This window comes from Neoarius graeffei, chromosome 20, assembly GCF_027579695.1.
Source record: "Neoarius graeffei isolate fNeoGra1 chromosome 20, fNeoGra1.pri, whole genome shotgun sequence".
NCBI lineage: Eukaryota > Metazoa > Chordata > Actinopteri > Siluriformes > Ariidae > Neoarius > Neoarius graeffei.
Genome location: NC_083588.1, coordinates 1,781,660 through 1,809,392, shown reverse-complemented (window position 1 = coordinate 1,809,392; position 27,733 = coordinate 1,781,660). Strand labels below are relative to the sequence as shown.

The following is a 27,733-nucleotide window of genomic DNA, read 5'->3' as shown; positions in this document are numbered from 1 at the left end:
TACTCAATAATAATGGGAATCTGCTCAGTTATTCTGAGTTCCTCCAAACATTTGGTATTCCTGTTAGCCCAGAAGAGTTTGATGTTGTAATGGATGCCATTCCCTCTGGTATCCTAACCCTTCTCAGAGGGGCTGAAAAACCGGTTTGTTTACCATCTCTGGACCCCATATATATTGACCTCAGTGGGTCATGTGCTTCTCTGTCACATCCAAGGACAATAATTGCAATATTCGTGCATTATTCCAGGCAGATATCACCACTATCCCCTCTGTGGTTCAGTAGTGGACTGGTCTTGTTGGTGACCTGAACTGGAGCAGTGTGTGGAACCTCCCATACAGACACTTCCTTACAAATACAGGTAGTCGTCGACTTACGACCTATGCAACTTACGACCGATTGACTTTACGACTGTCTGGTTATGACTGGCAAGTGTTTCCCAGCTGAGCTAGCTGAGCGTACGACAGTTTCCGCCCCAGCTCCCGGCACATGCGCAGTCTCTCTCGCGCTCCCTCGCGCACTCCGTCATACAGTTTCAGCCCCACCTCCTGGTTTATGAAACGAGCAAATGCTCCTGCCAGCCCGAGCACTGCAACAGCTGATGATGACGTAGATGACCCACAGCCAAGCACCAGTGATGCCAGCGGTCACTAAGTTTTGTATTTTGCTATGTTTTACATTTGTATTTTGGTATGTTTCAAACTAAAATGTTTTCTATTTTTCACACCTGTATTTCGTATTTTTTGTTTTGCACATTCATCTCATCTCATTATCTCTAGCTGCTTTATCCTGTTCTACAGGGTCGCAGGCAAGCTGGATCCTATCCCAGCTGACTACGGGTGAAAGGCGGGGTACACCCTGGACAAGTCGCCAGGTCATCACAGGGCTGACACATAGACACAGACAACCATTCACACTCACACCTACGGTCAATTTAGAGTCACCAGTTAACCTAACCTGCATGTCTTTGGACTGTGGGGGAAACCGGAGCACCCGGAGGAAACCCACGCGGACACGGGGAGAACATGCAAACTCCGCACAGAAAGGCCCTCGCCGGCCACGGGGCTCGAACCCAGGACCTTCTTGCTGTGAGGCGACAGCGCTAACCACTACACCACCGTTCTGCCCTGTTTTGCACATATTAAATGAATTGTACTGTATGCAGTGTAGTATGCAGTGTTTGACTTAAACCAAATAATGAGCCAAGGTAATGAAATAAGAAAATGTTGATAAAATAAGACTTTAAGATGATTACAATATCATTACACATCACAATATACTTACGTTCGTTTAACATAGGCCGACTTACGACCAGATCGGTTTATGACCGGTCAGTCGTAACCAAACGCAGTCGTAAGTCGACGACTACCTGTAAAGTAAGGGAGGTGTCTTTCAAACTGATTCACAGATACTCTCCTGCCAAACATTAACTGCTTAAGTTTCAGAGAGACGTTTGTATGGACTGTTCATTGTGTGAGATGGACCTGGAAATAATAATGCACTTGTTCTGGCAACCTTTACCATCACATTCTGGACAGAAATAACCCGGTACATTACAGCCAAGCTGGACTCTGATTTTTCTCTGTGTTGGAAATATGTACTGTTTGGTTTCCATAACAACAAAAGCAAAAAACAGAAAGAGTTATAAATAATACATTTATTTATCATTTTAGGAAACTGCCATATTCATAAAGCCAAGCTGAGTCATTCAAAGCCTTCATTTATAGCATTTGAAAAGGAACCTGAACAGTATATATCAAAATCATCTCTGACTCTAAAAACAAGAAAGCTGCTTAAACTTTTCATTTGTGCTTATTATTTAATCTCTTTATTTGAAAACTCCCCCTGGCTCTTGGTTTGTTGTTTGTGCGTGTATTAATAACTGTATTTTGTTGTTGTTATTTTCAATAAAGATATTAAAAAAGGCTGCGAAGTGCGCATGCGCGAAATTAACCCCGGAAACGAGGCGCATGCGCAGTGCGCATCTTGCAGGGTGTGTGACGCAGGTAGTGGAGCGACGGCAGCAATGTTTACATCTCAGACTTCTTCTTTCCAGGAGTCCATCGACGTAGATGATAAAGATGCAGACTTCGACAGTGAAGATCTGGCCGCATATGGACAGAAAATACAGCAGATGAACTGTTATTATTCTCTGTATTTTTACCAAAGCGCGAGGTGAGACTGACTCTCTGATTTACGCATGCGCATCTGGAATCCTGAATATTCTCACAATGCTTTTGCATGTCATCACATGTTTCCTCTGCACGATGGAATGGAGGACACTTACTATGGTTTATTCCATAATACTGTTGCATTTAATCTGTTTGTGCATTGAAATCTCTCTCTCACTCTCTCTCTCTCTCTCTCTCTCTCTGTATGAATGAATGATTTGGTTGAACAGTTTTCCCCCAAATCTAATCATCACCGAGATGTACTGTCACAAATATAAAACAAGTGATGTTTTTGAGGTCGCAAAATCTTTCTCATATTAACTGTGCATTTATAGTATAATTGTGACTTTTTCTTTATTATATTCATACTTTAATTCATATATTCCAAACTATGCAGATCTGAATCTTCGGAGGAGAGTGTATCCTGGAGCCAGAGGAGAGCCGACTCCACCACGAGCCAGGAGGACTTTAGGTTAATCCGACGTCTTTCTGTCACCTGCTTCTGTTTCTGTGTGATGGCTTCTTGTGTGTGAACTACTTGTTTGTTCATCCATTTTCTCCTCAGTTGAGTGCAAAAGTTTGCAGATCTCATCTCATTATCTCTAGCTGCTTTATCCTGCAGGATCCTATCCCAGCTGACTACGGGCGAAAGGCGGGGTACACCCTGGACAAGTCGCCAGGTCATCACAGGGCTGACACTTACACTACGTTCAGACTGCAACCTGAAATGACCCATATCCGATTTGTTGTGAAATCCGATTTTTTTGTTCACATTACCAATTATATGAGACTTGTATGCGATCTCCAATATGAACGGAAAACGACCCAAAAGTGTCCCGCATGCGCAAATTGACACGTAATAAGCACATCTACGTAATACGTAAACAAAAAAAAAAGCGCACTCTTCAAGTTTAATGATTTTCTTTTTTTGTTTTTTTTGTTGTTTTGTTTAATTATCTGGTTAGTGTTAAAGTGTGAGGTCTCGTGTGTGTTTTTGTTTCTGAACTGAAATGAAAACGTGTAGCCTGGTAACGAGGGTTGACTCCTAAATGTCTCTCTAATTTCTATATAAGTGCACTACACGTTACTAGGAAGTAATGGATTTTTAAACTCTATATAGTGCACTCGAGTTTCAGTAGGCAGTCATTTGGGATACGGCCGCTGTATTACCAAACTCTTAATTCAGGCTTAATAATTTGCACATATTTATTTCGTCATATTAATAAACTTTTTCTACATTTTTATAAATATTTATTTAGATTGTTTATAGCCAGCTGAATTCTGCAACTTCTCTCAGCGCTGGCTGAAGGTGCAGAAACACCAGTGCAGTTTGCTATGGAGATGAGGCGAGACCTGGCGATGTGGTACAGGATGGTTTAAGTTATAAATTAGTTATAGAAACTGTTTTATTTAATCAGGCTAACAGATCAACATCCAGGTCCCTACCAAATCCACCATTAGCTTGATCAATTCTATAAAAGTCTATTTAAATTCTGAAAACTGTACAAATGTTGTTGTTTTCCAACAAAGAGGCGGGATTAGCCAACGCAGAATAGTGACGTTTGTCTCTTGTTGATGACGTGTAGGTCGCATGAATGCGACCTGTCCGGTCAGACTGCAGTCGCATGTGAAAATATCGGATATGCATCGGATTTAGGACCACATATCCAAGCGGCCTGGGTCGCATGTGAAAAAAATCGGATCTGTGTCGTTCAGATTGTCAATAACAAATCGGATACAGGTCGCATATGGGCAAAAAAATCAGATATGGGTCGTTTCAGGGTGCAGTCTGAACGTAGTCATAGACACAGACAACCATTCACACTCACATTCACACCTACGGTCAATTTGGAGTCACCAGTTAACCTAACCTGCATGTCTTTGGACTGTGGGGGAAACCGGAGCACCCGGAGGAAACCCACGCGGACACGGGGAGAACATGCAAACTCCGCACAGAAAGGCCCTCGCCGGCCATGGGGCTCGAACCCGGACCTTCTTGCTGTGAGGCGACAGCGCTAACCACTACACCACCGTGCCGCCCAGTTTGCAGACCTTTAGTGCAAAATATCAAATAGAATTTGCAAAAAACAAGACGTTTTGTTTTGAACAAAAATGACAAATTGAGTGAAAAACAAATTAAAACCCTCCAGTCTTTGTCTTTCTGGTGAGCTTCGACCTTTTTTGAATCCTCTGAAGAACTTTTAGGTACTAAATTATGCTGAATGTTCAGATTTCATTTCTATCTTTTGGGAGATAAATTGTGGAAAAACAGGTATTTTTTCCCCCCATTTTAAAAACCAGGGGGTACAAACATTTGCACCCAATTCTATTAATTCATCTCACTCTCTCTGAAGGCTGCACAACATATCAGTTGTTAATCATTACCAGAATATTGGAATATTATTTTCTGAACAAGTGAGATACTCTTCTTCCTCCTCTTCTTAAATTGTGTGCTGTGAACATGGTGGTTAATTTCAGAGATTCCAGTTGCTCGACAGGAAATGCAGGTCTCGTCCTGTTCCTCCTCTTCCCACAGATCACATGGTTTAAATCCATCACAGCTTCTCTCACTCTCCTGCTCACAAGCCCTTCATTTCCTGCTTCAATGCCAGTCCCTCTTTCCTTCTGTTTCCCATGAAAATCAAACTCCTCCCTCTTGTCTGTTTTAGTCTCACCCTATTGGACAGCAGCCTGCCATCAGATGCGGAGCCTGAGCTGCGAAGCTACATCTCACGCAGACTGAGTAAAGGAGCTCTGCTCGGTGGCATGGGCAACATCGCGACAGTGGAGCTGAGGTAAAATACACACAGGTGTTTATCTACTCGCCTGACGGGCTGACGACACCCCAGACTCAGAGGCCACGCCTCCATCATGGAGATTTACAGAGGCCACGCCTCCTTCAGCAAGACTGACTGAAGTATCTCAGGACACAAACTAAATAAATGCTCTTGTAACCATAGCAACAAGCATTTAGTGGTTTGTGGTCATCTGATATTTATACTTTGTTTCAACAAAAAGAGCGAAAATAAAAGACATGAATCACCAGGAATGAATTATATTCTACAGTGCATGGAAATGAAAATGCCGTAACCATAGTAACCACTGCAGATATATTGAGACAGCAGAATTAGAAAGTTGTCCAAATAAAATAGTTGGATATAAGTTAATAAAATGCAGAAAGACTTGTCCTTTTTTAAGCTTTGCTCCTTTGAACTGTGTGTGTCGTTTGCAGTCTTCCTGAGCAGGCAGTGGGGTGCTACTGCTGCTTCCTGGAGCAGGAGAAATCTCCGGAACAGCCCGAGGCGAACGGTAACGGCTGGGTGGTTTGTCTTCTTGGAGGCTCTGAGAAAGGCCTCAACCTATATCCTAGAATTTTCTATTAGTGCACACATGATCATGGACAAACTGCACAGAGCGATGCGCTCCTTTTTATAATTTCATGCGTCACAAACTTCTTTAACCTGCTAACGTTCAGAATCGAGCTGGACAAGTACGTGCAGGGTCTCCAGAGCAGCCTGACACCCGAAGTAAGATACACTTCTATAATTTTGTTATGGGACTTTGCAGCATGTCAGTGTTTTAAGACTGTTTGTTTGTTTGTTTGTTGTTTGTTTGTTCCTGTGTTAGATGCAGAATCTGGAGTCGGCAGTCCGTCCTTATCTGAGCCGCTGGTACGAGGAGTCCATCATGCACATCCACCGAGTGGTGCAGCTGGTGCAGAGCAACATCAACTTCCTGCTTCATGCTGTAAGGAGCGACTCCTGAAACAGTGTTCTGTGATTAAAACTGAACATCTGAGCCAAAATCTGTGACTGCAGATGGAGAAATGACTGACGAAGAGAGATTTAAAAACAAGATAAACATCTGAAGTAAGGGGGAAAAAAAATGTTGAGATGCCACGCCTCCTATGCTGAGACTGATGAGGACAGGGGGAGCAGGCCCCATTTCCCAAGACTGACTGACGAGGACAGGGGACACGCCCCCTTCGCTGAGACTGACTGACAAGGATTGGGGGGGGGGCACGGCTCCTTCGCCGAGACTGACAAGCAAGGAGGTCAGTGGTGATGAGACACTCAATTCGAACCTACTGAACTGATATTGTCCAACACAGAGGCCACGCCTCCTTCAGTGGGCCTGTCAGACATCCTGAGGTGGCTTTATTAAAATGACATCTTTGGGGAAAGTTGTAGTGCATTATATGTCCACAAGAGGGCTCTAAACGCTCCAGCCCCAAATCCAGCAGTAAAGCTGTCCTGTTTCTTCCTGTCTCTGAGATCACAGCTCTCTAATTTCACTCTTTTTTTTTTTTTTTGCAGGCTTTGAGTCACACTCATGTGGAGGTGACAGGAGCAGATGAGACGATCAAGACTGACGTAGCAAGGTGCTGTTTATTTGTCCTAAATTCACCTGAACCCTGATATTAAACCTCCCAGCATTCAGATTCCTTTTGTTTTGTCATGTCTCATGATCCAACCAGCAGAAATATACAGTCACGTCACGTTTAAGGTAATGTTTGTTAGATTTCTTTTGGTTGTGCTCGTGATCCTGTATCACTCGTTTATTTGCATCATTGTGTTCACATTTCCGGTTCTCATTTCAATCATTTTGAAAAACAACGGAAAAGAAAATGACAAAAAATGGTCATAATCATAATGATCATAATTTGTCTTGGCACAAATGATAAGTTTTTCCAGTTGAAAATAATGAGAAGTAGACTCCTCCTCCTTTCCCTGAAATTTTCTGTATCTCCAGGTCACAGGGTCGTGTGTGTTGTAAAGATGTTTGGTTGATCATGGAGTGTGATGCATGGATGTGTTTTTCTTTTCTATTCTCAGGTTCATTAAAGCGGCGAGTCTTCAGGGTCTGGTGCAGGAGGAGCCAAACACCACATCGCTGTGTAAAGCCATTTCTGAGGCATCGCACTCGGACCTGCTGATCGATTGCTCCAGCGGAGAGACGACTTTCACCAACGCAGGTTAGTGTTCCAAATCCGAATTGGAATGATCAGATCTGGAAAGAAGCAATGCAGGATCAGAATTAAATTTTGATTAAAATGATTATTGATTTTGACACCAGAGTGCATCACTGTGATTCACACCATGCGTTTACCTGTAATTACACTTTGCCACCACTAGGGGCGTGTGTTTAATATTAAATCGGGGGTTCTCAAACATTTGCAATCTGCCCCCCCCACACACACACACTGTAGCAAGTGTACTTTGAGAGCCCCCCCCCCCCCCCCCCGAACAAAGATAAGCTATACTTATTATTATTGTTGTTGTTGGGCTGTTTTTTTTTATTGTTGTGTATTATTGTATTATTATAATGTTATACAACACATTCCGAGAGTAAAGATGTTCAATTTTGCCCTTTTAAAAATTTCTGCATCCAGACACGGTTCTGGATCACCTCCAAAATTTAATTTCTTCATTTGGGCCAAGATGCGTATCTAGTAAAATTTTCATGAAAATCCGTCTGTACATTTTTTTTTCTGCAAAGTTGCTAACAAACACACACGAACGAACAAACTGTACCGGAGTACCGGAGGTCGTGTTAACGAATGTCTCAGTGTGACACATGAGCCTGCTTTGGCAGAGTTCTCGAATTCTCGGCTCAGTTTTAGTTAAACACAGCCTCAGGTCATCGTCAATCTGTGCGCGATTGCGGTACTTAGTTTTGAGTGCGGTCAGTTTTGAAAAGCCTGCATCACACAAGTATGTTGACGCGAAAGGTAGGAGAATTTTTAAGGCAGCGTCACAGAGCTGGGAGGGGTGTGTGTGCTCCTGCATCAGCGTTACCCAGTGGTGTAGTGGAGATTTTTAAAGTGGGGGTACGCGATTCGTGACGTCATCGATTTGATATTGTTAGGGTTTTGCTGGGATTCGAACCTGGTTCGTTGGTGTGATAATCCAGCAAACCCCCACTAGGCCACCAGGGGGATGACTCAAATGCAGAGGCGTGAGGCGGAAGTAGAAAAAGAATCAAAAGGTTTATTTAAACTATATACACTATATACAGGGCAAAACAAAAGACAAAAAAAAAACCAAAGAGTATAATCCAAAAGAAAAGCAAAGTGCAAAAATACAAAAGCTAAGAAGATCAAAAAACACAGTGCAAAGGAAACTGGAGATAAACATAACAGCACAAAGACTCCGTGACAAGAGGACTGAACTCAGGGGTATAAATAGACAAACTAATTAAGGACACAGGTGAAGATAATTAGGCAATAACACAAACACAAAACACAGGAACAGTGGCGGCCTCTAGAGGCCAAAATAAACACGACATGAAAAGGAAATAACAGCGGCCTCTAGAGGCCAAAACAGTCCTAGTCCTAACAGGACCCCCCCCTCTAGGAGCGTCTCCTGACGTTCCCAGGGCGATCCGGATGGGCCGAATGGAAGTCCCGACATAGTTCTTTATCAAGGACATCCCGAGCAGGAACCCAGCAGCGCTCCTCAGGACCATAGCCCTCCCAGTCCACCAGATATTGCAACCCGCCGCGGACCCGGCGGGAGTCAAGCAGGCGATTCACAGTGAACACAGTCTGCCCCTGGAAGATGCGGGGGGGTGGGGGGTTCCTAGGGGCAGGGGCATACGTAGACGTCAGTACGGGCCGTAACAGGGAAACATGGAAAGTGGGGTTGATCCTCAGAGTCCGGGGCAACTGGAGCCGGTAGGAGACAGGGTTCACCCTGCGCACCACCTTGAAGGGGCCAATGTAGCGAGGAGCAAGCTTGCGGTTCTCCACCCGTAGTGGAAGGTCCTTAGTGGACAGCCAAACACGCTGCCCAGGGCGGAAAGCGTGTGCAGGTCTTCTATGGCGGTTGGCCTGAGTCTGGTTGGTTCTGGAGGTCTGTATGAGGGTCTTCCTGACCTTGCTCCAGGTCTTGCGACACCGTCTCACATATTGGTTGACCGAGGGCACCCCCGCGTCCTCCTCCTGGTCCGGGAACAGAGGTGGCTGGAACCCGAATTGGCACTGGAATGGTGACAGCTTGGTGGCCGATGACTGCAGGGTGTTGTGGGCGTACTCCGCCCATGGCAGCCAGGTGCTCCACGATGTCGGGTTATCCATAGCCAGGCCTCGCAGGGTGGTTTCCAGGTCCTGGTTGAGCCTCTCCGTCTGACCATTGGACTGTGGGTGAAACCCAGAGGAGAGGCTGGCAGTGGCTCCGATGACCTTGCAGAACCCGTGCCACACTCGGGAGGAGAACTGGGGCCCTCGGTCTGAGACGATGTCCTGTGGAAGACCAAAGACTCGGAAGACATGATTAAACAAAAGTTTCGCAGTTTCAAGAGCAGAGGGGAGTTTGCACAGTGGTATGAAGCGGCAGGCCTTGGAGAATCTGTCAACTAAGACCAAAATGACCGTGTTACCTTGTGACTCAGGGAGACCCGTCATAAAGTCGACTGCCACGTGGGACCAGGGACGCCGGGGAATGGTCAGAGGATGCAGGAGACCCTGGGGACGCTGTCGTGGGTTCTTGGTTCTGGTGCAAACCTCACAGGACAGGACAAATGACCTTACTTCCTTCTCCATGTTAGGCCACCAGAAGCGTCTTTTCAGGAAGTCCACGGTCCTCCGAGCTCCCGGGTGGGCGGTGAGAGGGGAAGAGTGACCCCACTGGAGAACCTTGGCCCGGGCTTGATGTGGGACGTACAAGAGGCCTGGTGGCCCCGTCCCAGGACCGGGGTCCTGGCGTTGGGCTCGTCGGACAGCCTCCTCAATACCCCAGCGGACAGGGGCCACAATCCGGGACACAGGGATAATAGGCCCGACTTCATTCTCCCTGTTAGTGGCAGAGAACAGTCTGGACAGTGCGTCAGGTTTGGTGTTCTTGGAGCCGGGGCGGTATGAGAGGGTGAAGTCAAACCGACTGAAAAACAGGGCCCACCTAGCCTGTCGAGGGTTCAGTCTCTTGGCTTGCTGGAGGTACTCCAGGTTCTTGTGGTCAGTCCAAACCAGGAATGGATGTTGTGCTCCCTCCAGCCAGTGCCTCCACTCCTCAAGGGCCAGTTTGACCGCTAGCAGTTCTCGATCCCCCACATCGTACCGGGACTCAGCAGGACTCAGGCGGTGGGAGAAGTAAGCGCAGGGGTGCAGCTTTCCTTCCGAACGTTGAGAGAGCACCGCGCCGACACCACTGTCCGAGGCGTCCACCTCCACGATGAATGGTTGGGAGGTGTCCGGGAGAACCAGAATGGGTGCCGTGCAGAAGCGGTCCTTGAGGTCTTTGAACGCCTTTTCTGCCTGAGGAGACCAGCCATAAGATCCACCTGTCCCTTTGGTGAGGTCTGACATGGGTGCTGCCACAGAACTGAAGTTCCTGATGAACTTGCGGTAGAAGTTAGCGAATCCTAAGAACCGCTGAACCTCCTTAACGGACTTGGGAGTAGGCCAATCCCGGACGGCCAGGGTCTTGGCAGGGTCCATTTGGAGTTGGCCTGTCCGTACAATAAATCCCAGAAAGGAGACCTCGGGAACATGAAATTCGCATTTCTGGGCCTTGGCAAACAGATTGTTCTGTAGCAGCCTCTGGAGAACCTGGCGGACATGGTGGCGGTGCTCCTGCACGGTCTTGGAAAAGATAAGGATGTCGTCGAGGTAGACAAAAACGTATAGGTTAATCATGTCCCTTAAGACGTCGTTGATTAGGGCCTGAAAAACAGCTGGTGCGTTGGTGAGTCCGAAGGGCATCACCTGGTATTCGTAGTGCCCAGACGGGGTGTTAAAGGCAGTCTTCCACTCGTCTCCCTGTCGGATACGGATGAGGTGGTATGCGTTCCGTAGGTCCAACTTGGTGAAGACGGTGGCGCCTTGGAGCAGGTCGAAAGCAGTGGACATCAGCGGAAGAGGATATCGGTTGCGCACAGTAATCTTGTTCAGGCCCCTGTAGTCAATACATGGTCGAAGCCCCCCATCCTTCTTGCCGACAAAGAAGAAGCCGGCACCAGCAGGTGAGGTGGAGGGTCGAATGAACCCAGAGACCAGGGCGTCTTTGAGGTATTCCTCCATAGCCTTGCGTTCTGGCTGAGAGAGGGAAAACAGTCTGCCACGAGGAGGGGTAGTCCCAGGGAGCAAGTCGATGGCACAGTCGTAGGCCCGGTGCGGAGGAAGAACGGCGGCCCTGCTCTTGCTGAATACCTCCTTGAGATCCCAGTACTCTGTGGGAACTTGAGATAACTCGGTGAGATCAGGGGGCTCGGCAGGAGACACAGGAGAGCTAGAGAGCAGACAAGAGGCATGGCATGCAGGGCCCCATTCCACAACCTGGCTTGTTACCCAGTCTATGCGAGGGTTGTGGCGAGTAAGCCAAGGAAGGCCTAGAATAACTGGGAACTCAGGTGAAGGAATCAGGTGCAGGGATATTTCTTCCTTGTGACCTTGAGACTGGAGGAAAACTGGAGAAGTAACTTGGGTGACTCTTCCATCACCTAACGCTTGGCCATCGAGGGCAGACACAGACAGTGGGACTTCAAGAGGTGCAGTCGGAATATTGATGCTTTGGGCGAAGTGAATATCCATAAAGTTCCCAGCCGCCCCTGAGTCTATCAAAGCTTGACAAGAGTGGACAGACTCACCCCAGGAGATGGAGACCGGGATGTAGATTCCTTGGCCAGGGAGTCCGGGAGAGAGGGTAGGCCCCGTCACAACCCTCCCTCGGCTGGACGGGGCGGTCCTTTTCCCAAGAGTTCGGGACATGATGCTCGGAAGTGACCAGGCTTGCCACAGTAGATGCAGCACTTGTCCCTCCTTCTGCGCTCCCTCTCAGATGCGGAGAGGCGAGTACGACCCACTTGCATGGGTTCTGGACAGTCACTGAAGGAGGTAGACGGTCTCCAGGTAGAGGTAGGGAGGCTGGGGGGGCTCAAGGCTTGGTGGCGTTCTCTCATCCTGTTGTCCAGACGAATAGCATGTGAGATGAGGGTTTCGAGGTCACTTGGGCATCCAATAGAGGCCAGACCGTCCTTGATGGGGTCAGACAGACCATGGTGGAAGGCTGACACCAGGGCAGTCTCGTTCCATCCACTTACTGCTGCGAGTGTTCGGAACGAGATGGCGTAATCTGCGACGCTTCCTCCTTGCCGGATGGACATGAGCTTTCGGGCTGCGTCGGTACTGATGTCAGCTGTGCCAGGGTTTTCCCAATTTGCTGAAGCAGTTCCTCGTGGCGAGCGAGGGCCTCACGTTGGCTGGTGAGCGTACGTCCATGAGCGTCCATGGTTGCTCCGAAGCGTGTCAAAGCTGCCATAATTCCCTGAAGGTTGGCCGGGTAGACAGTTGAAGCAGCCTCTGCTGAGTCGGTCATGACGGAGTCTTTCTGTTAGGGTTTTGCTGGGATTCGAACCTGGTTCGTTGGTGTGATAATCCAGCAAACCCCCACTAGGCCACCAGGGGGATGACTCAAATGCAGAGGCGTGAGGCGGAAGTAGAAAAAGAATCAAAAGGTTTATTTAAACTATATACACTATATACAGGGCAAAACAAAAGACAAAAAAAAAACCAAAGAGTATAATCCAAAAGAAAAGCAAAGTGCAAAAATACAAAAGCTAAGAAGATCAAAAAACACAGTGCAAAGGAAACTGGAGATAAACATAACAGCACAAAGACTCCGTGACAAGAGGACTGAACTCAGGGGTATAAATAGACAAACTAATTAAGGACACAGGTGAAGATAATTAGGCAATAACACAAACACAAAACACAGGAACAGTGGCGGCCTCTAGAGGCCAAAATAAACACGACATGAAAAGGAAATAACAGCGGCCTCTAGAGGCCAAAACAGTCCTAGTCCTAACAGATATCATGTCAGAAGCGGTAGCCTTTGTTTGGTCGCCTATGTTTGGTCTGAATGATTTGTATAAATGTTACGTTCTTTTAACAACACAAGAGGGCACAAGAAACTTTTTTTCAGACGTTGTTATGTGTACAATTTTCATTCGTGTTTGTCAGTACAGCCCAACTGTTATGGCGAAAAGCCGCGGTTTATTTTGTCTCCAATAAATATGCTGAAATGGCTAAAGAGGAACAAATTCGCCTTCTCCTTCCGAATGCATCGTCGTACAGCACCACTCTGCTGCTGGAACTCAACATAAACCTTGCATAGGTTTAACATGGACTATCAGGCGTGAAGCCAAAATATTGGAAATTATGATACACAAACACCTTTGTTCACGTTCGATTCATGTTCATTTGAGCCGAGCTGCATTCGGAATTCGATATTTTTACTAGCCTACTTACTGCCGTGGCAACAGCTACAGCATGTGTCCAGAAGTTCACAAAAAGTCACGTCACTCACTCACATCACATACAAACCAGCAATGGGCTGAAATTTATTATAAAAGGCACCAATCGAATAAATCAAGCATTTAGTCTGGCGCGATTGAGGCACCTGCGGATACAAAATACATGACATGCAGCCATTGGGTTAAGCCCTACCATGCACTCCTTCTTAAAGACTTGAGTATTTCTTTAAATTTATTGTCATTTCACATTTTTGGATGTACAACAAAACACTAAACAGGAAGGCCACAAAGATTATGAATTTCAAATCGTATATATAATACAGTATGTGGTGAAATTATCCGCTTAAGGATGACCAGGCAGGCGATTATATCAGTTCTGTTGCCCTCTCGGTGCTGCTACCATGAACGCCCGGAAATCACACACACACAGAGAGAGAGAGAGAGAGAGACCCTACTGTTATTATTAGGCTATTCAAAATCATAGGCCTATACTGAGCAAAAATCGCATTAGAACTTCAAAGATCATAAAGCATTAAACCGACAGATCGTGCTGCCTCGAAAGTGAAAAAATAAAATCCGTATAACTTACATTTGACGTTGGCTGTCAAGAGCGTATAAACTCAGGCCATTGAATGACAGTTTTGTGTTTTTTTTTTTTTTGAATCTCACCTCGGGAGAAGTGGGTGGACGGCGTACCCCTGCGTACCACGCCCACTACACCCCTGGCGTTACCCAGAAGGATGGAAGAGAACAGGTGCTAAAAAAGTGCTTCAGCCTGCTGTCACTCTTCAGCTCAATAAGCTGCTCTTGCATTTGAGGTGACAAATTGTTTGTGGTGCAAACGAATGGGTCCTGGAACCATGAAAATGCCCGGCAGTCCTATTTGAAATAAGAAACTAACTGCTGCTTAAACCCAGACAGGTGATCTGCAGCTGATTGAAAAGTAGAGGAGAAATCACTGCCGCGTGCCTCAGTGATGAAGTCTGCAAGGCTGGGGAACGTCACAATTTCCGACAATTATGCGCTCATGCCAGACGACAAGTTTTTGGATGAAAGCATCCACTCTGTCAGCAAGGACCAACACACTGGAATCTCAGCCTTGCAAAGACAGATTCAAACTATTCAGTCTGTCAATTATGTTGACCAAATACGACAAGGAAGCTAGCCACAGGGAATCATGGAGGTGCTTGGCCAGTTCTGAATTGCTTTTGGTCAAAAACAACTTCACGTCTTCTCGCAGCTCATACAAGCGCTGGAACCCTCTCCCTCTGGAAATCCAATGAACCTCTGTGTGCAAGAGCAGCTGTTCATGCCCGGAACCCATTTCCTGACAGAGGACCCCGAATAACTGTGAGTTCAATGGACGCGACTTAATGTAATTTATCATCTGAACTGCCTGTTGAAGCACAGACTGGAAGAGCATTGGCATTTTATTTCGCTGCAAGTGCCTCGCGATGGATCATGCAATGAGTCCATCTTGCTAACCTGTTGAAGGTGTGTCACTAGGCCACTCTTGCGTCCTGTCATTGATCGCGCTCCATTGGCAGAGGTGGACGAAGTACCCAATTTCATTACTGAAGTCAAAGTCCAGATCCCGCTGGTCAAATGTGACTCTAATACAAGTGAAAGTTGTCCAGTCAAATTTTTACTTAAGGGTTGTTTTACAATCAGGGTACATGAGCTAAAATTCACATTTAACACTTTATTATCTTCAATATCAAAAGGCTTGACTAAATAAACTTGGTTGTTTATTGTAGCCCTGTGATTGCTCTATTTACCATGCAAAAAAAATTTGGTGATAACGTTATTTTTGGTGAATGTATGGCAATATATGTCATATTTAGCAAAATTACTCGTGTCATTTAGAAAAAGTGCTTTTTTGACCACAGGTAGCTCCAAAAGGGATGCACTTACATCATTCTTTATACCATAAAACACATATTTGGTTCCATATCATTGGAAACAGAGTTAAGTTTTAATGTTGAATGCCAGTAAGTTTTCAGACTATTTTGATCAAATTAGTCTGTAATTGTGTCAAAAAAAAGTCCTCTCCCAGACAGCTCATTTTTCAGTATAAAATAACATATCTAAAATGATTATTTTCATCCTAAAATGTGGTCAAGATATTGGGACATAAATATTAGAGACAACTAACACAAAGCTTACAGCCTTATATTTAAAAGCACTATGGAAGTAGCGGATTCTGAATTGTCAAAAAAAAAGTCCTCTCCGAGAATCACTTCATTTGTTTCTCCCAGCCCTGCTTAAAGCGACACTTCATCTTCTTTATCTTATAGCAGATTACACAAAACTACCATACACACACGTCAAAAAATGACCTGAAATCTGTTCTTTAACTCGTCCTTCACTTAAAAACGGGTACAAGAACCAGTTTGAATCAATTTGAATTTTGGACCCCCGTGACACAAACTTTGTCCCCTGATTGTAAAACAACCCTTAAGTTAAAGTACTGAAGTGCTCACTTTTAAAAATACTTAAGTATTAAAAGTACATTTTCTGTCAACGCATTGTTGTATTATTGACGCAACGCTTATAACACCTCATGCCTCTGAAGCAACCGACTGGATTATTTTGTGAATTCACAAAATGAACGTATGCTGTGCATCATGGTGGTTTAACGTTAAGCTAGCTAGTCAGTGAAACTCCACCTGACATGCTAGCAAACTCTTTTCAAACTTGAAATCAGATTGGGTAGCTCACGTTAATAGAAAAGAAAGATTTCTACATTCTGTTTATTTGGCAAGATTATGCTAAAACATATTTCTGAAAGGACTTCAGAGAGGTTAATCTTATCCATGTTAGCGTAACTCCGTTTTTACATGCTAACTAACAGTGTCCAAGTTAACTAGCTATGTGTTAACGTTAGCCGTGGACAAGACTACGGCAACTTGGCGGGCAAATCCATAGAAAGTCATTTGACTAACCAGACTGCACAGCTATGTTTACAATGTTATCGCTGGCTCTAAAAGCACAGACAACTTCACTGCAAGCTTTCTCTTGGAATAAAACGTTTACCTACATCCCTCCAGTGTTGTGCAAGTTCACACTTTTTTTGAACTAGTTCAAGTTCAGTTCAAACATGTTAAAAGTGAACTGGTCACGTTCATAGTTCAGTTTTAATTCTGAACTAGTTCAAAGTTCAGTTCATTTTACTTTTAGGTGGGATATGAAAATAAAGACTAAAATCATATGCTACATTCTAGCTCAAAACTACTCACATATTATAGATATTATATTCTATCACACAAAATGGAAGTTATTGTACATACTATATACGGAAAAAAGGACAAAATATTTTGATTTCTTCACTGACTCAACCACTGCACCAAAACGTTACACGTGACTTCAAACAAATGCTTTCAGTTTCAACTAACAGTAACTTCTAATAAACGACAACGAGACTTCCTCATAAATGTGTGTTTCTAAAAAGATGACTGCCAATATGTATATACACTGAAGGAGTGCTATTTTAAGATCCATATCAACAGCATTGACCATATCAACCATATTGATCAGACAGAGGGATGCATGCTCAAGGGCTTTTTATTTCTCAAAATGCAAAACAGGAAAACTTCAGATAGCCTCATTCTTCAGTACACGTCTGTGTATGCACACAATCAAATTTCTAAAATGATTTGGCATTGTACTCATCTGTGTTCTCCGTGCCGCTACTTGAACTTTCACTGGCCATGTTGCCGTGAGTGTGCGCCGGCTGTGGTGTGCGCGCTGTCTGCTGCCTGTAGCTAGGGAACGCTGGGTTACGCCTACTCTGCTCTGCTGCATCATGGGTAACGTAGTATGGAGCCAAATCATAGAGCCATCCACTATCTCCGGCTTCACACTACGTTATCCATGATGCATTGCACACACGCGGCACCTCAGGGCAGTGAGTAACAACAACATCAGACTGACAGTGAAGTAGTAAAACGTAAAATATCTTGCAGGTAGACGTGCCACTCGATTCATCAGGTTTCGTTCATCTTCATGTTTGTCGTTCATGTCGCATAATTTGAACGAATTCACGTTCAAGTTCTTTCATTACAAAGTTGTTGCGTTCAGTTCAAAGTTCATGGAAAAACGAGCGTGTTCAGTGAACGCGTTCTTTTGAACGCATTCATGCACAACACTGCATCCTTCAATATGCTTCCGCAGGTTGGACGGCGAGTTTTTGTAGGCCGTGATGTGGTTCGTTTTAGGCAAACAAAGCAAACATTTAAAACGAAACGAATCATTATTCCTTTCAGAAAACTGAAACATGAGTTCATGGGCCATGAGTGTGTCTGCGTTCCCCAGAAGAACCGCCTCCTTCCATTCTGCCCTCAACTGATCGTGTTCAAATAACGCAGCGGAGAAATCACTGAACTTGATTTAATACAGTCGGTGGACGTGACGTGAGCCTAGTGATTACTGATCGGCTCTCAGTGTCACATGCGAATAAACCACTTGCGTTTTAGAAAAGAAAAGAAAAAACATCCACCTTCAAAGCCGCTTCATAGTAACGAGTAACGAGGAGCTTGATAGAAATGTAGTGGAGTGAAAAGTACGATATTTGCCTTTCAAATGTAGTGAAGTTAAAGTCATAAGTTTCCAAAAAAAAATAATACTCAAGTAAAGTACAGAGACTCAAAAAGTGTACTTTATTGCCGTCCACCTCTGCCCACTGGTACAAATACCAACACACTTCTCCCAGACCAAGTCTGCATTTTTGACAAACGAGTCAATAAGATGAAAGATTGCTGTCCCGGTTGTACGGGTTTGAAGAGGAAGACAAAACAGAACGTCCTCTTCAATCCGCTGGTCTTTCACAAACCTTATGTAGGTAAGCGCCTGAGCCGGCTCAGTAATATCAGTCGACTCCTCTAACTGCAATGCATAGTAAGGACTCTGTCTAACTAGTTGTAGCAGTTGCTCCTTAACATCACCGGCCAAATCAGAGATCCTGCGAGCTACAGTGTCGCCGGATAGTGGAACGTCACTAAGTTTAGCGGCAGCGCTTTCCCCCAGCATTATTCTGCAAATATCCTGTGCTGCCGGCAAAATCAGTGTCTCGGCTATAGGATGTGGCTTCCCAAGTTTAGCTATTCTTTGGGAGACCACGTGTGAAGCTTCGAGAAACTGACTAGACACGGTGGTATGTTTGGTTATGGTGGACTTGTGTAGATGAAGGGCATTTCACTTTCTTTTGAAATAATCCACCAGTTTGTTTTTCATGTCAGGGTGCTTGGTGTCCAAATGCCTCTTTAATTTGCACGGCTTCATGCTGTCATTGCGAGCACCTCCGCACAAACGACACATTGCGGACGTGGTTCTAGTGTGCCAGTAACAGAAAAACCGTATTGTAAATAACTTTCGTCATATTTGTGGAGTTTTGGTTTTTTGGGAACTGGTGCATCAGTGGGACCAGCTCTTTTTTTTTTTTTTTCACGAATTAGAAATTTGTCCATATTGTTTATTAACCCAATAAAAGACCGTTATGCTGTAAGTGTGAACGTAGCAAAGGGACTTGCTCAGCTAAGAATGCTAGCACCTTACCACCACGCACCGGACTTGGCTCCGCTAAAATGAGCAATCTACAAACCATGCTTAATGTAATTAAATTAAAATATAATTAACTGTGATACGGTGTTGGATCTTAGAATTTTTAATCAAAGAAAAAGGTGGAGGAAAGAGAGAAAAAAGTAGGAGAAAGATTAAAGAAAGGAGAAAGTAAGTTGACAAGTCGGAAAGAGAGATGGTAAGATCGGATTTAAATGGAGGTTTAAAGCAAGAAAAGAGGGCTGAAATAGTCTTTATAAAGACTGTTGAAATGATTACTGCACTAGCAGTGCTGGAAGGCGAGCTACGGTATATATGAAGGATGTAGTCCTTAAAGTGCATATCACGGGTAAATTCAGGAGCGAGATCAATGTAATTCTCCGGTTTTGCATTAAACTTTGCTCAAATATCTGTCACATTTTGCATTTTGTGTAAGTTTTTTTTTACCTTGCGCAATACCAGAAATATTCAGTTGAAATCAAGCCATTTGAGGCGAATTGGTCCGCCTCTGAAAAAACTTGCCATTTGGATTTCCCGGGAAACATTGATTTTCATGACGTCGCGTGCGGGACGCCTCCCTCTGAATCCTACGCCAGCGCTGGTTTGTTTATGAGAAAACGACCTGGTGGTTTTCTGCAAATTTCTTCAACGTTATCGCGTAATTATTAAAATGGTTAACAGATGTATCGTAGGAAGGTGTAGCAACACTAGTCATGATGGGATTAGTACTCATCGTTTCCCAAAAGACCGGACAATGAGAGAGAAATGGGAGCGCTTCATGCGAAGCACCTGGAAGCCGAGGACCAAAGCAGAGTCGAGAAAAAGACCAAGAAAATCGTCAATTCACAAGTTGACCGTTGCCAGGGTAAGAAATAAGAGAGACTATACTCTAAATGAGGTGTTCCTGTGTTTGTGTGGTACACGGATAATGTTATTTATTGACACACACAAAAGTAAACAACACGAAAGCGCTGGGTGATAATACACTTACTGAGATTAGATTAGACAGAACTTTATTGATCCCTTTGGGAGGGTTCCCTCAGAGAAATTAAAAAGATATACAGTCCACAGCCTGGTCAAAAGCAGCCAAAATAGAGTCCAAAGTAGTGTGATTAAAGTCCCCAGAAATTATGATAAATGCCTCAGGGTGCTGTGTCTGCAGCCTTGCTGTGACATGCTGCGGCTGCGTCTGCCCTCGGAGGGACATAAACACAGATGGTGATCCTAGCAGCTCCAAGTCCAGGCAACATAAGACTGTCTTTATGGAGAAATGTCCCGGGTTACACCAGCTGTTGTTCACGTAAATGATGAGTCCCCCACCTTTGCCTTTCCCGCATGCTTTGGTGTCTCTGTCGGCTCTCACAGCAGTGAATCCCCGCAGGTCCACGTTAGCATCCGGTACAAGGTGTGTTAGCCATGTCTCCGTAAAAATAAATAAGCTGCTCTCCCGCTAAATCCGCTGGTTGTTCAGTGCGGAAAGCTTGTCGACCTTATTCGGCAGCGAGTTCACATTCCCCATGATAACGGAGGGAATGGATGGTTTGTAGCGCAGCTGGTTGTCCGCTAGCCTAGCCTTTAGCTTAGCCCCGGCTTTGCAGCCCCTGGGTTTCCTCCTCAGCTCGGCCGGGACGGGGTGTCGTATCCCGGCTCGTCCCATTGTTTTCAGGGCCAGCAGATCCTCTCTCGAATAAGAGAGAAAACTGGCTCCTGGTTGCGTGTTAAAGTTAAATATATCCATGGGATATGAAGAAAAATACATGATGTCTTCGTAAGAAGAGCAGAAAAGTAAAAAGGTGGAAAAAAAAGAGGTTTAAAGAGCTAAAAACTACAGAGCTACTGGAGAGGCAGCCGTCTCACACAGCACCCAAGGTCACGTTTTCTTTACATTTTACTTCACAAGCATCAAGGGATATGTGGTGTGTCAGGGCTTGAGATCTTGGGACCCGTCAAACACATTAAATGTATACACAACCCTGCTTAGCCGATTCCATGTGTGTAGCTTATTAAATCTTCCTCCTGCAGTAGCCAGTACTCTTCTAAATGAAGAAATATATAAATACGTAATAGTAATTAGAAAAAATATGATTTATGTAGGCGGCACGGTGGTGTAGTGGTTAGCGCTGTCACCTCACAGCAAGAAGGTCCGGGTTCGAGCCCCGGGGCCGGCGAGGGCCTTTCTGTGCGGAGTTTGCATGTTCTCCCTGTGTCCGCGTGGGTTTCCTCCGGGTGCTCCGGTTTCCCCCACAGTCCAAAGACATGCAGGTTAGGTTAACTGGTGACTCTAAATTGAGCGTAGGTGTGAATGTGAGTGTGAATGGTTGTCTGTGTCTATGTGTCAGCCCTGTGATGACCTGGCGACTTGTCCAGGGTGAACCCCGCCTTTCGCCCGTAGTCAGCTGGGATAGGATCCAGCTCGCCTGCGACCCTGTAGAACAGGATAAAGCGGCTACAGATAATGAGATGAGATGATTTATGTAACAATAGATAGATGAGCATTGATGCATGAATCCATGGGTTTAGAAGCTGAAGGTGACAATTCCATATTTCAATACAAAATCGCTAGCTGCTAAACTTGGTCTACACAGGCTGTGCACTGAAACTGTGCAAAGCTGGCGCTTCAGCAGCTGACGTCACGAATCTGGCTCCAGAATCCCTTGGGATTTTCCAGACGTGTTTTGTTATTTTATTTTTTTCTGCTGTAGACAGATGGCCTTGTGCAAAATTACCCTTCTGGATGAGTGTGTAAAGGGACATACTTTCATATAAAAAAAAAAAAAAAGAAATTGGTCCAGGATATGCACTTTAAAAAGGCTGTTGGTAAAAGGTCATTGAAAAGCTAATAGAAGGCGATATGAAAGCTGCAACGGTACGAGCTCGACTCGATTGCACAGTGGTGTGTTTCCGATGTCTGTGATCTCTTATGTACTTGAGGTGCGTCTATAAAAGTTCCTTGCTGAGATTTCAAATAATAACTCTCCGTTTTCATTGGCTGGACTGAAGATGAAGATGTTCGTTATTTGTTGGTGCAACTGTAAACCAGCCCCTTGCATTTGCCACTGAGTGGTCTGTGACCACCCGCCCCACCCGCCGAGTGTCTCCCAGTTTGAGAACCATTGTATTAAATGTACTGTATTTGTAGTATGTTCTCAGTGTTGTAGGCTGAAATGGACACACTCACTCGGCACGCAAGGCAAAAATGCTCCAGTGTTCCACGTGTCAAAAAAATACTCGCATGTTCATAAATGTTTGTCGTATTTTCAGTGACGAACCGGTTCTGTGATGAGTGGATCCAGGCGTTTGTGAACGCAGCTGAGCGTTTTAACCCGTTCCTCCTGCGCCAGATCCTGGAGAACTTCAAGCTAAAGGTGTGTGTGTGTGTGTGTTTATCCAGGTTAGAAAGAGGACATGGTGAAGAGCGATTATGTGTAATGATAAAAAAAAAAAAAATGAAGATTTCCACAGATTCCTCATTTTAATACAAAGTGAAATCAACCGTCACTCGTTTTCAAATCCACAAATACTCTTGAGAACACTGTTTGAAGCCTTCAGACGTATTTTATTAGGCTACAGATCAAAATTGAAGCTCAATAAAGAAATACAGTAATAATTGTCATTTATTATTATTGTTGTTGTTGTTGTTGTTATTATTATTATTATTATTATTATTATTATTATTATTATTATTATTAACATGGAATAAGAGTGTGTGCATCGACACGTCACTGATAATTGGTGATACGATCCATCACGGTCATTTTCTTTGGGATCGTTGATGCCTCAGAAAATCATCAGTGGAGGACGTGACCTTTTATTTATTAGATTTATAAATGTTTTTGTGACTATTTCTTCGGGATGTCAAGGATGATGCAATTACTATTTCGTGTCATTTTATTTCAACAAAGAGTGCAAAAATTTGTATCCCCCATGATTTCTGATTGAAAGGCGAAACATTCACCATTATTGTACGGTTTATCAACCAAAGACAATTGTATCCTCCCACACCTCTGAAAATAAATAAAATAAAAATGGACGGATTTTAAAAATGTCATAAGGGGTGTTCACACGGCAACTTTTACTCCGGTGTAGCACCGGGGCTGCCCCGGTAGAGCGTTCACACGGTACAAAGTTATACCGGTGTAGCCCCTGAAAGCTGCTTAAACCGGTGCAAATCTAACCCTGCTCGGGAGGTGGTTTAAGAAATTTACTCCGGAGTAAATGCTAGTTTGCGGGGCAGCACCGATATAAAATGGGACGTCTGAACGCTACAGGGGTAGACTCGCTACGCGTGAGGAGAGCTGATTACATACGGGCATTGCATAATTTTGCATCCTGGTATTTTGCGCTTCCAAAATGGCGAATATCAACAACAACAGAACTGCGTGTCTTCCAGTGTTGCCAGATTGTCAGTTTTAAGTGCATTTTGGTGGATTTGAACATATTTTGGGATGGAAAAAGTCAGCAATATCTGGCAACACTGGTGTCTTCATCCACGTTGTTTTCCCGGCGCTTGATGATGCCATGACAACCGGGAAAAGGAAGTACATTTTCACGCATGCGCATATTTCATTTCCGCATTATTACTATCGGAAATGATAGTAATAATGATAGGAAATGATGATAATAATAAAAGGAAATGATATCAAAACTTTATTACTATCAAAGGAAATGATAGTAATAAAGTTTTTGCTACTATAACACGGTCGCAGAAACTGCCGTGTGACCGCAAGTGGGGCTGCACCGGTGCTAACACGCTTCTCTCTAGTAAGCAGGGTTGTGACGTGTGAACGCTCCACAAAATTTACACCGGTGTAAGATATATCGCAACAAAATACATCGGTGCAGCATCGATGCAAATATGTGCCGTGTGAACAGGGCTAATATCTCTTGCAACAGGTTTACATGTAATGACACTTTTCCACCACTAGGGGTTGATGTACTGTTTTATTTGATGCATTTAATGTTACTGGAGGATGTTATTAAAAAGCAATGGACCATTTCACAGTCATCTAAAATATGATTTGATCTCTATAATGAAAAGTGCATTAAAAATAAATCTCCTCTGGATAAAGTTACACCATGTGGCTTCTGCTGATCTAAATGTTACCATGATTGTGATGTTAACACAGTTCGTGTGTGCGCTTAAAAAAAAAAACCAACAGGCGATCCAGGACATGAACAACCTGAAGCGCTTTATCCGTCAGGCAGAAATGAGCCACTACGCTCTGTTCCGCTGCTGCCTTTTCCTGCAGAGCTGCGGGAACGGAGACGTGCTGCTGCAGAACGCTCGAGCTGAACACAGCGGCCTTCCCGAAGCCTGCAGCATCATCCGTGTGCTGGAGGAGTTCCTCAGCGAGCAGGCTGTGATCACGGCACAGTGAAACGTGCGTCCATGTCCGTTCCACTTTGCTGTCATTGTGGGCTCAGGAATTCGACTGGCACTCTGTGCGAATACTGACAGTGCAGTGAGGCGGTGTGGCCTGCAGGGGGCAGCGTGGAAATGAAATGTGGACAATCTGTGGACATTCCTACTGTACATTATCGCTCTGAATTCTTGACTGCAGTTTCAGGATGAGTGTCAAGCATCCAATCAAATAGTTTTGGTTTTAAAAAATATTAAGAGCAAATGTGGTCTTAATTTGGTCTTGTGTTGGCCGACACACGTCTCATCGTACACACTAATGATTATCTCGTCACCTTCTTCAAACACTAATAATGAAAAATTGTAAAGCCAGTGATCTTAATTATCCCATCATCCTGCTCACTAATCACAAGCTCACATCAGTGGGCTGTTAAATATTGTGTGTTGCGACTGTTTTAATTGTGAAATTTGTCATCATCATCGCTACTGCACTGCTCTGTATAATGAATTTAACCACAACACGGCCAGTGAACTGATTTTTTTTTTTTGCATTAAATAACTGATTTGATTGCACTGATTTGTTTTCCATTGTGTTTATTCTTCTTGAATGAGACGCGGTGTTTCGGTGTGTTTGTGATCCTGAATGTGTCTGAGTGTACTGTGAATAAATACACCTGAAAATATTTTGTCATAATGTGAGATGATTTTATACATGGGCTGAAGGTGAAAAAATAATTTCACAATTGTAATAAATAAATGAATGAATGAAATGTGGAGCCCTGTGATGACCTGGCGACTTGTCCAGGGTGAACCCCGCCTTTCGCCCGTAGTCAGCTGGGATAGGCTCCAGCTTGCCTGCGACCCTGTAGAACAGGATAAAGCGGCTACAGATAATGAGATGAGATGAAATGTGGATGAATGTAATGGCTTTACATCACACACAGGTTTCTTTCTGAAACAATTATATTATCTTTGTCATAAAATAATTAAATTATAAGTTCAACCTCTTAAAAAAATTAAATACCAGCCTATGACTGGAGCTGTGTCCACAAAATATCACAAAAAATGATGTACAACATCCTGGAAAACTCTTATCTATTTACATAATGAAATTCAACGTAAGTTTGATCAAACAGAATTACATCCCATCGCTGTTTCTAGCTTTACGGCTCAGGTTTGTTTATTATGTGTAAATTACGTAAAAAATCCAAAATAATAAAATAGATCATAGATTTTAACTGTCATCTGTTTGTTCAGTGCTGAATATTGAAGATAAATTGCCTCATTTTTTTTTGAAAGAGATGAATTTCTGCTTTCTGTCTTAAATCACATTTTATCACAAAATAAATGCAATTAAAAATTTTTATGGACATAATATAATAAACCAATGTATAGTTTAAAAAATAAATGAATTCACCCAGTTTATTATTATTTAATTTTATTATTTTAAAATTAAAGTATTTGTTCATAACAGCAGTTACTTTATTTGGCCACTAGAGGGCAGTGTGCTACAACGTATTGATTCACTCCTGAGAATAAATTGGATGGAACAATAAATAAAATCTGATCATCTTTCGACACTGAGTTGGTTTTGGTGTTAATTTTTGGCATGAAATCAGGGCTTTTATTGCTTCCACCTTCTTATTTCTTTTTTAACCATTTCCATTATTTCCTCCTGATCTTAGATGTCCAATCAGAGCTCGTTAATGAGATGCACCTGATGTCCAGATCAGGAGAAGATGGGAAATGCACAAATGCTTCACTCCGGAGCTTCAGAAATTCTCAGAGTTTGAATTCCTGCATGTTCTCCATGCACATCAAGTGCTTCAAGGCTCATTTAAGAGCAGAGCCGAGCAGAACGGAGCAGATGTTGTGCTCAGTCAGATGTTTGGGCTTTACCTCATTAGCAGAATGCAGCACCTGGTGTCCTGAACACAAGCGTCCACCATTAAAGCTGTTATTTTCCTGCTGAAATGATCTTATATTCTCCACATGGCTTCATTTTCAATCAGCTTCCATCAACAGGGACGGGAGAGACAGGTGAGGTGTGGGGGTGAGCAGGGGACATTTAGGGGTTAAACAATGACCCTGGCTCATAAATCTTTCTCCCAGAGACATTCCATCTGACTTTTGGAGGACTTCGTCATCCACACTGCAGTTCTGTCACCATCAGTCACCAGAACAGGAACGTGGAGGAGGTTCTGCTCACAGCTCAGCTCTGACAGGGAGACAGATCGTTCTTGCTCAAGGTTTGAGGGTGTGCATGGACAATAACATGACCCCTTTTAACGTCCTTTAGGTTCTGGAAGCATTTACACAAAAACTCAGGGCTGAGGTTTTTTTTTTTCTTTCCAAAAAGCCCCAAAACCAAACAAACAAAAAAGCATTGAGAAGTTCTAACTTAAGAATGGATTCTGATGAAAATATAAACCTGATCTTAAAAACAATCACACATAGTCCAAGTGTAAAGTCTTTGTGTTGTGTTTTTGATATACGTTAAACAATAAAATGTAGAGAAGCACCCGAACACAATGAAGAAAGAATCTGATGCAGTGTCTGATATTTGGATCAGAACCAGATGTAGATCTTCAGAAGGAAGACAATAGTATTAAAATGACCTTTGTTACAATTTCCTTGACTCGGCCTTTATGAATGCTTAATTTTAGAATAATGGGCGGGGATAATGCTTGCAAGAATTCTCATTCAAGTTCTTAAAATATCTAGAAATATAAACAAATGAGTTTTTTTTTTGTATTTGCATCTGAATACGTTTAAGGAAAAGGTACAAACATTAGCTTTGCTTCCAAACTTGAACCCTAACCTGAGTGTTTATCTACAGTACGACCTCCGGGGTCTTCAGGTGAACTGATTTGTGGATCTGACTGAAGAACCTGCCACAAGATGAGTCGTGCTAATTGTTAACATTTTCAAAATGATGCGATATAATCCCCTTTTTTTATTTTAAATTTTGCATGAATTTCTTGTTGCACTTGAATTGAAATACATTAAAATTTAGCTGCTTAATGATGACATGTCAACACAGTGCTGCTGACTTCCTGTCCAGTGTGAATACTGAACTCTAAAGCTTGAATTAGCATACTATCTGAACACCAAATCATTTGCATGTTAGCATTGTGTATATATTTAAAAAAAGCCTTCTTTTCCATCCTGCTCACTTTTACATTCCCACACAAAGTTCATTTCTCATTATCAACAGTCGTGTCTCCCAGATCAGTGCTGTGCATCTGTGGTGTGCATCATCACTCCAAAGCTCCAGAGGCGCAAACCGCCTAATTAAGCTATGGGCTCTGGGAAATTGCCAAATTTACGGGGAGATGAATAACCCTGGTGTGTCTCTCTTGCCAGCCAAATGAATTCTCCAGCGTGTCCCATTTCTCT

The 27,733-nt window shown here is 43.8% G+C and overlaps 2 protein-coding genes across 3 annotated transcripts in view; one reads left to right on the top strand and one right to left on the bottom strand.

The window, feature by feature from the left end:
* rps15a (ribosomal protein S15a) overlaps window positions 1-27,733 on the bottom strand; it is a 480,374-nt gene that overhangs the window by 8,128 nt on the left and 444,513 nt on the right. The gene's annotated exons all lie outside the window — the stretch shown is intronic.
* Window positions 1,976-25,017, top strand: c20h17orf75 (chromosome 20 C17orf75 homolog). The gene is made up of 10 exons (XM_060901077.1): window positions 1,976-2,173; window positions 2,567-2,641; window positions 4,839-4,964; window positions 5,402-5,530; window positions 5,639-5,696; window positions 5,797-5,916; window positions 6,486-6,550; window positions 7,005-7,144; window positions 22,237-22,340; window positions 24,135-25,017. Exons 1-10 carry the CDS (start codon window positions 2,025-2,027, stop codon window positions 24,351-24,353), a joined length of 1,185 nt encoding a protein of 394 aa, XP_060757060.1. The 5' UTR covers window positions 1,976-2,024; the 3' UTR covers window positions 24,354-25,017.

Bases quoted from the DNA above. Each gene is read 5' to 3' on its own strand.
- c20h17orf75 (XM_060901077.1), top strand. From the start codon at position 2,025: ATGTTTACATCTCAGACTTCTTCTTTCCAGGAGTCCATCGACGTAGAT. The intron at 2,174-2,566 runs GTGAGACTGACT...CAAACTATGCAG, and splicing joins TATTTTTACCAAAGCGCGAG to ATCTGAATCTTCGGAGGAGA. The intron at 5,531-5,638 runs ATATCCTAGAAT...TAACCTGCTAAC, and splicing joins TCTGAGAAAGGCCTCAACCT to GTTCAGAATCGAGCTGGACA.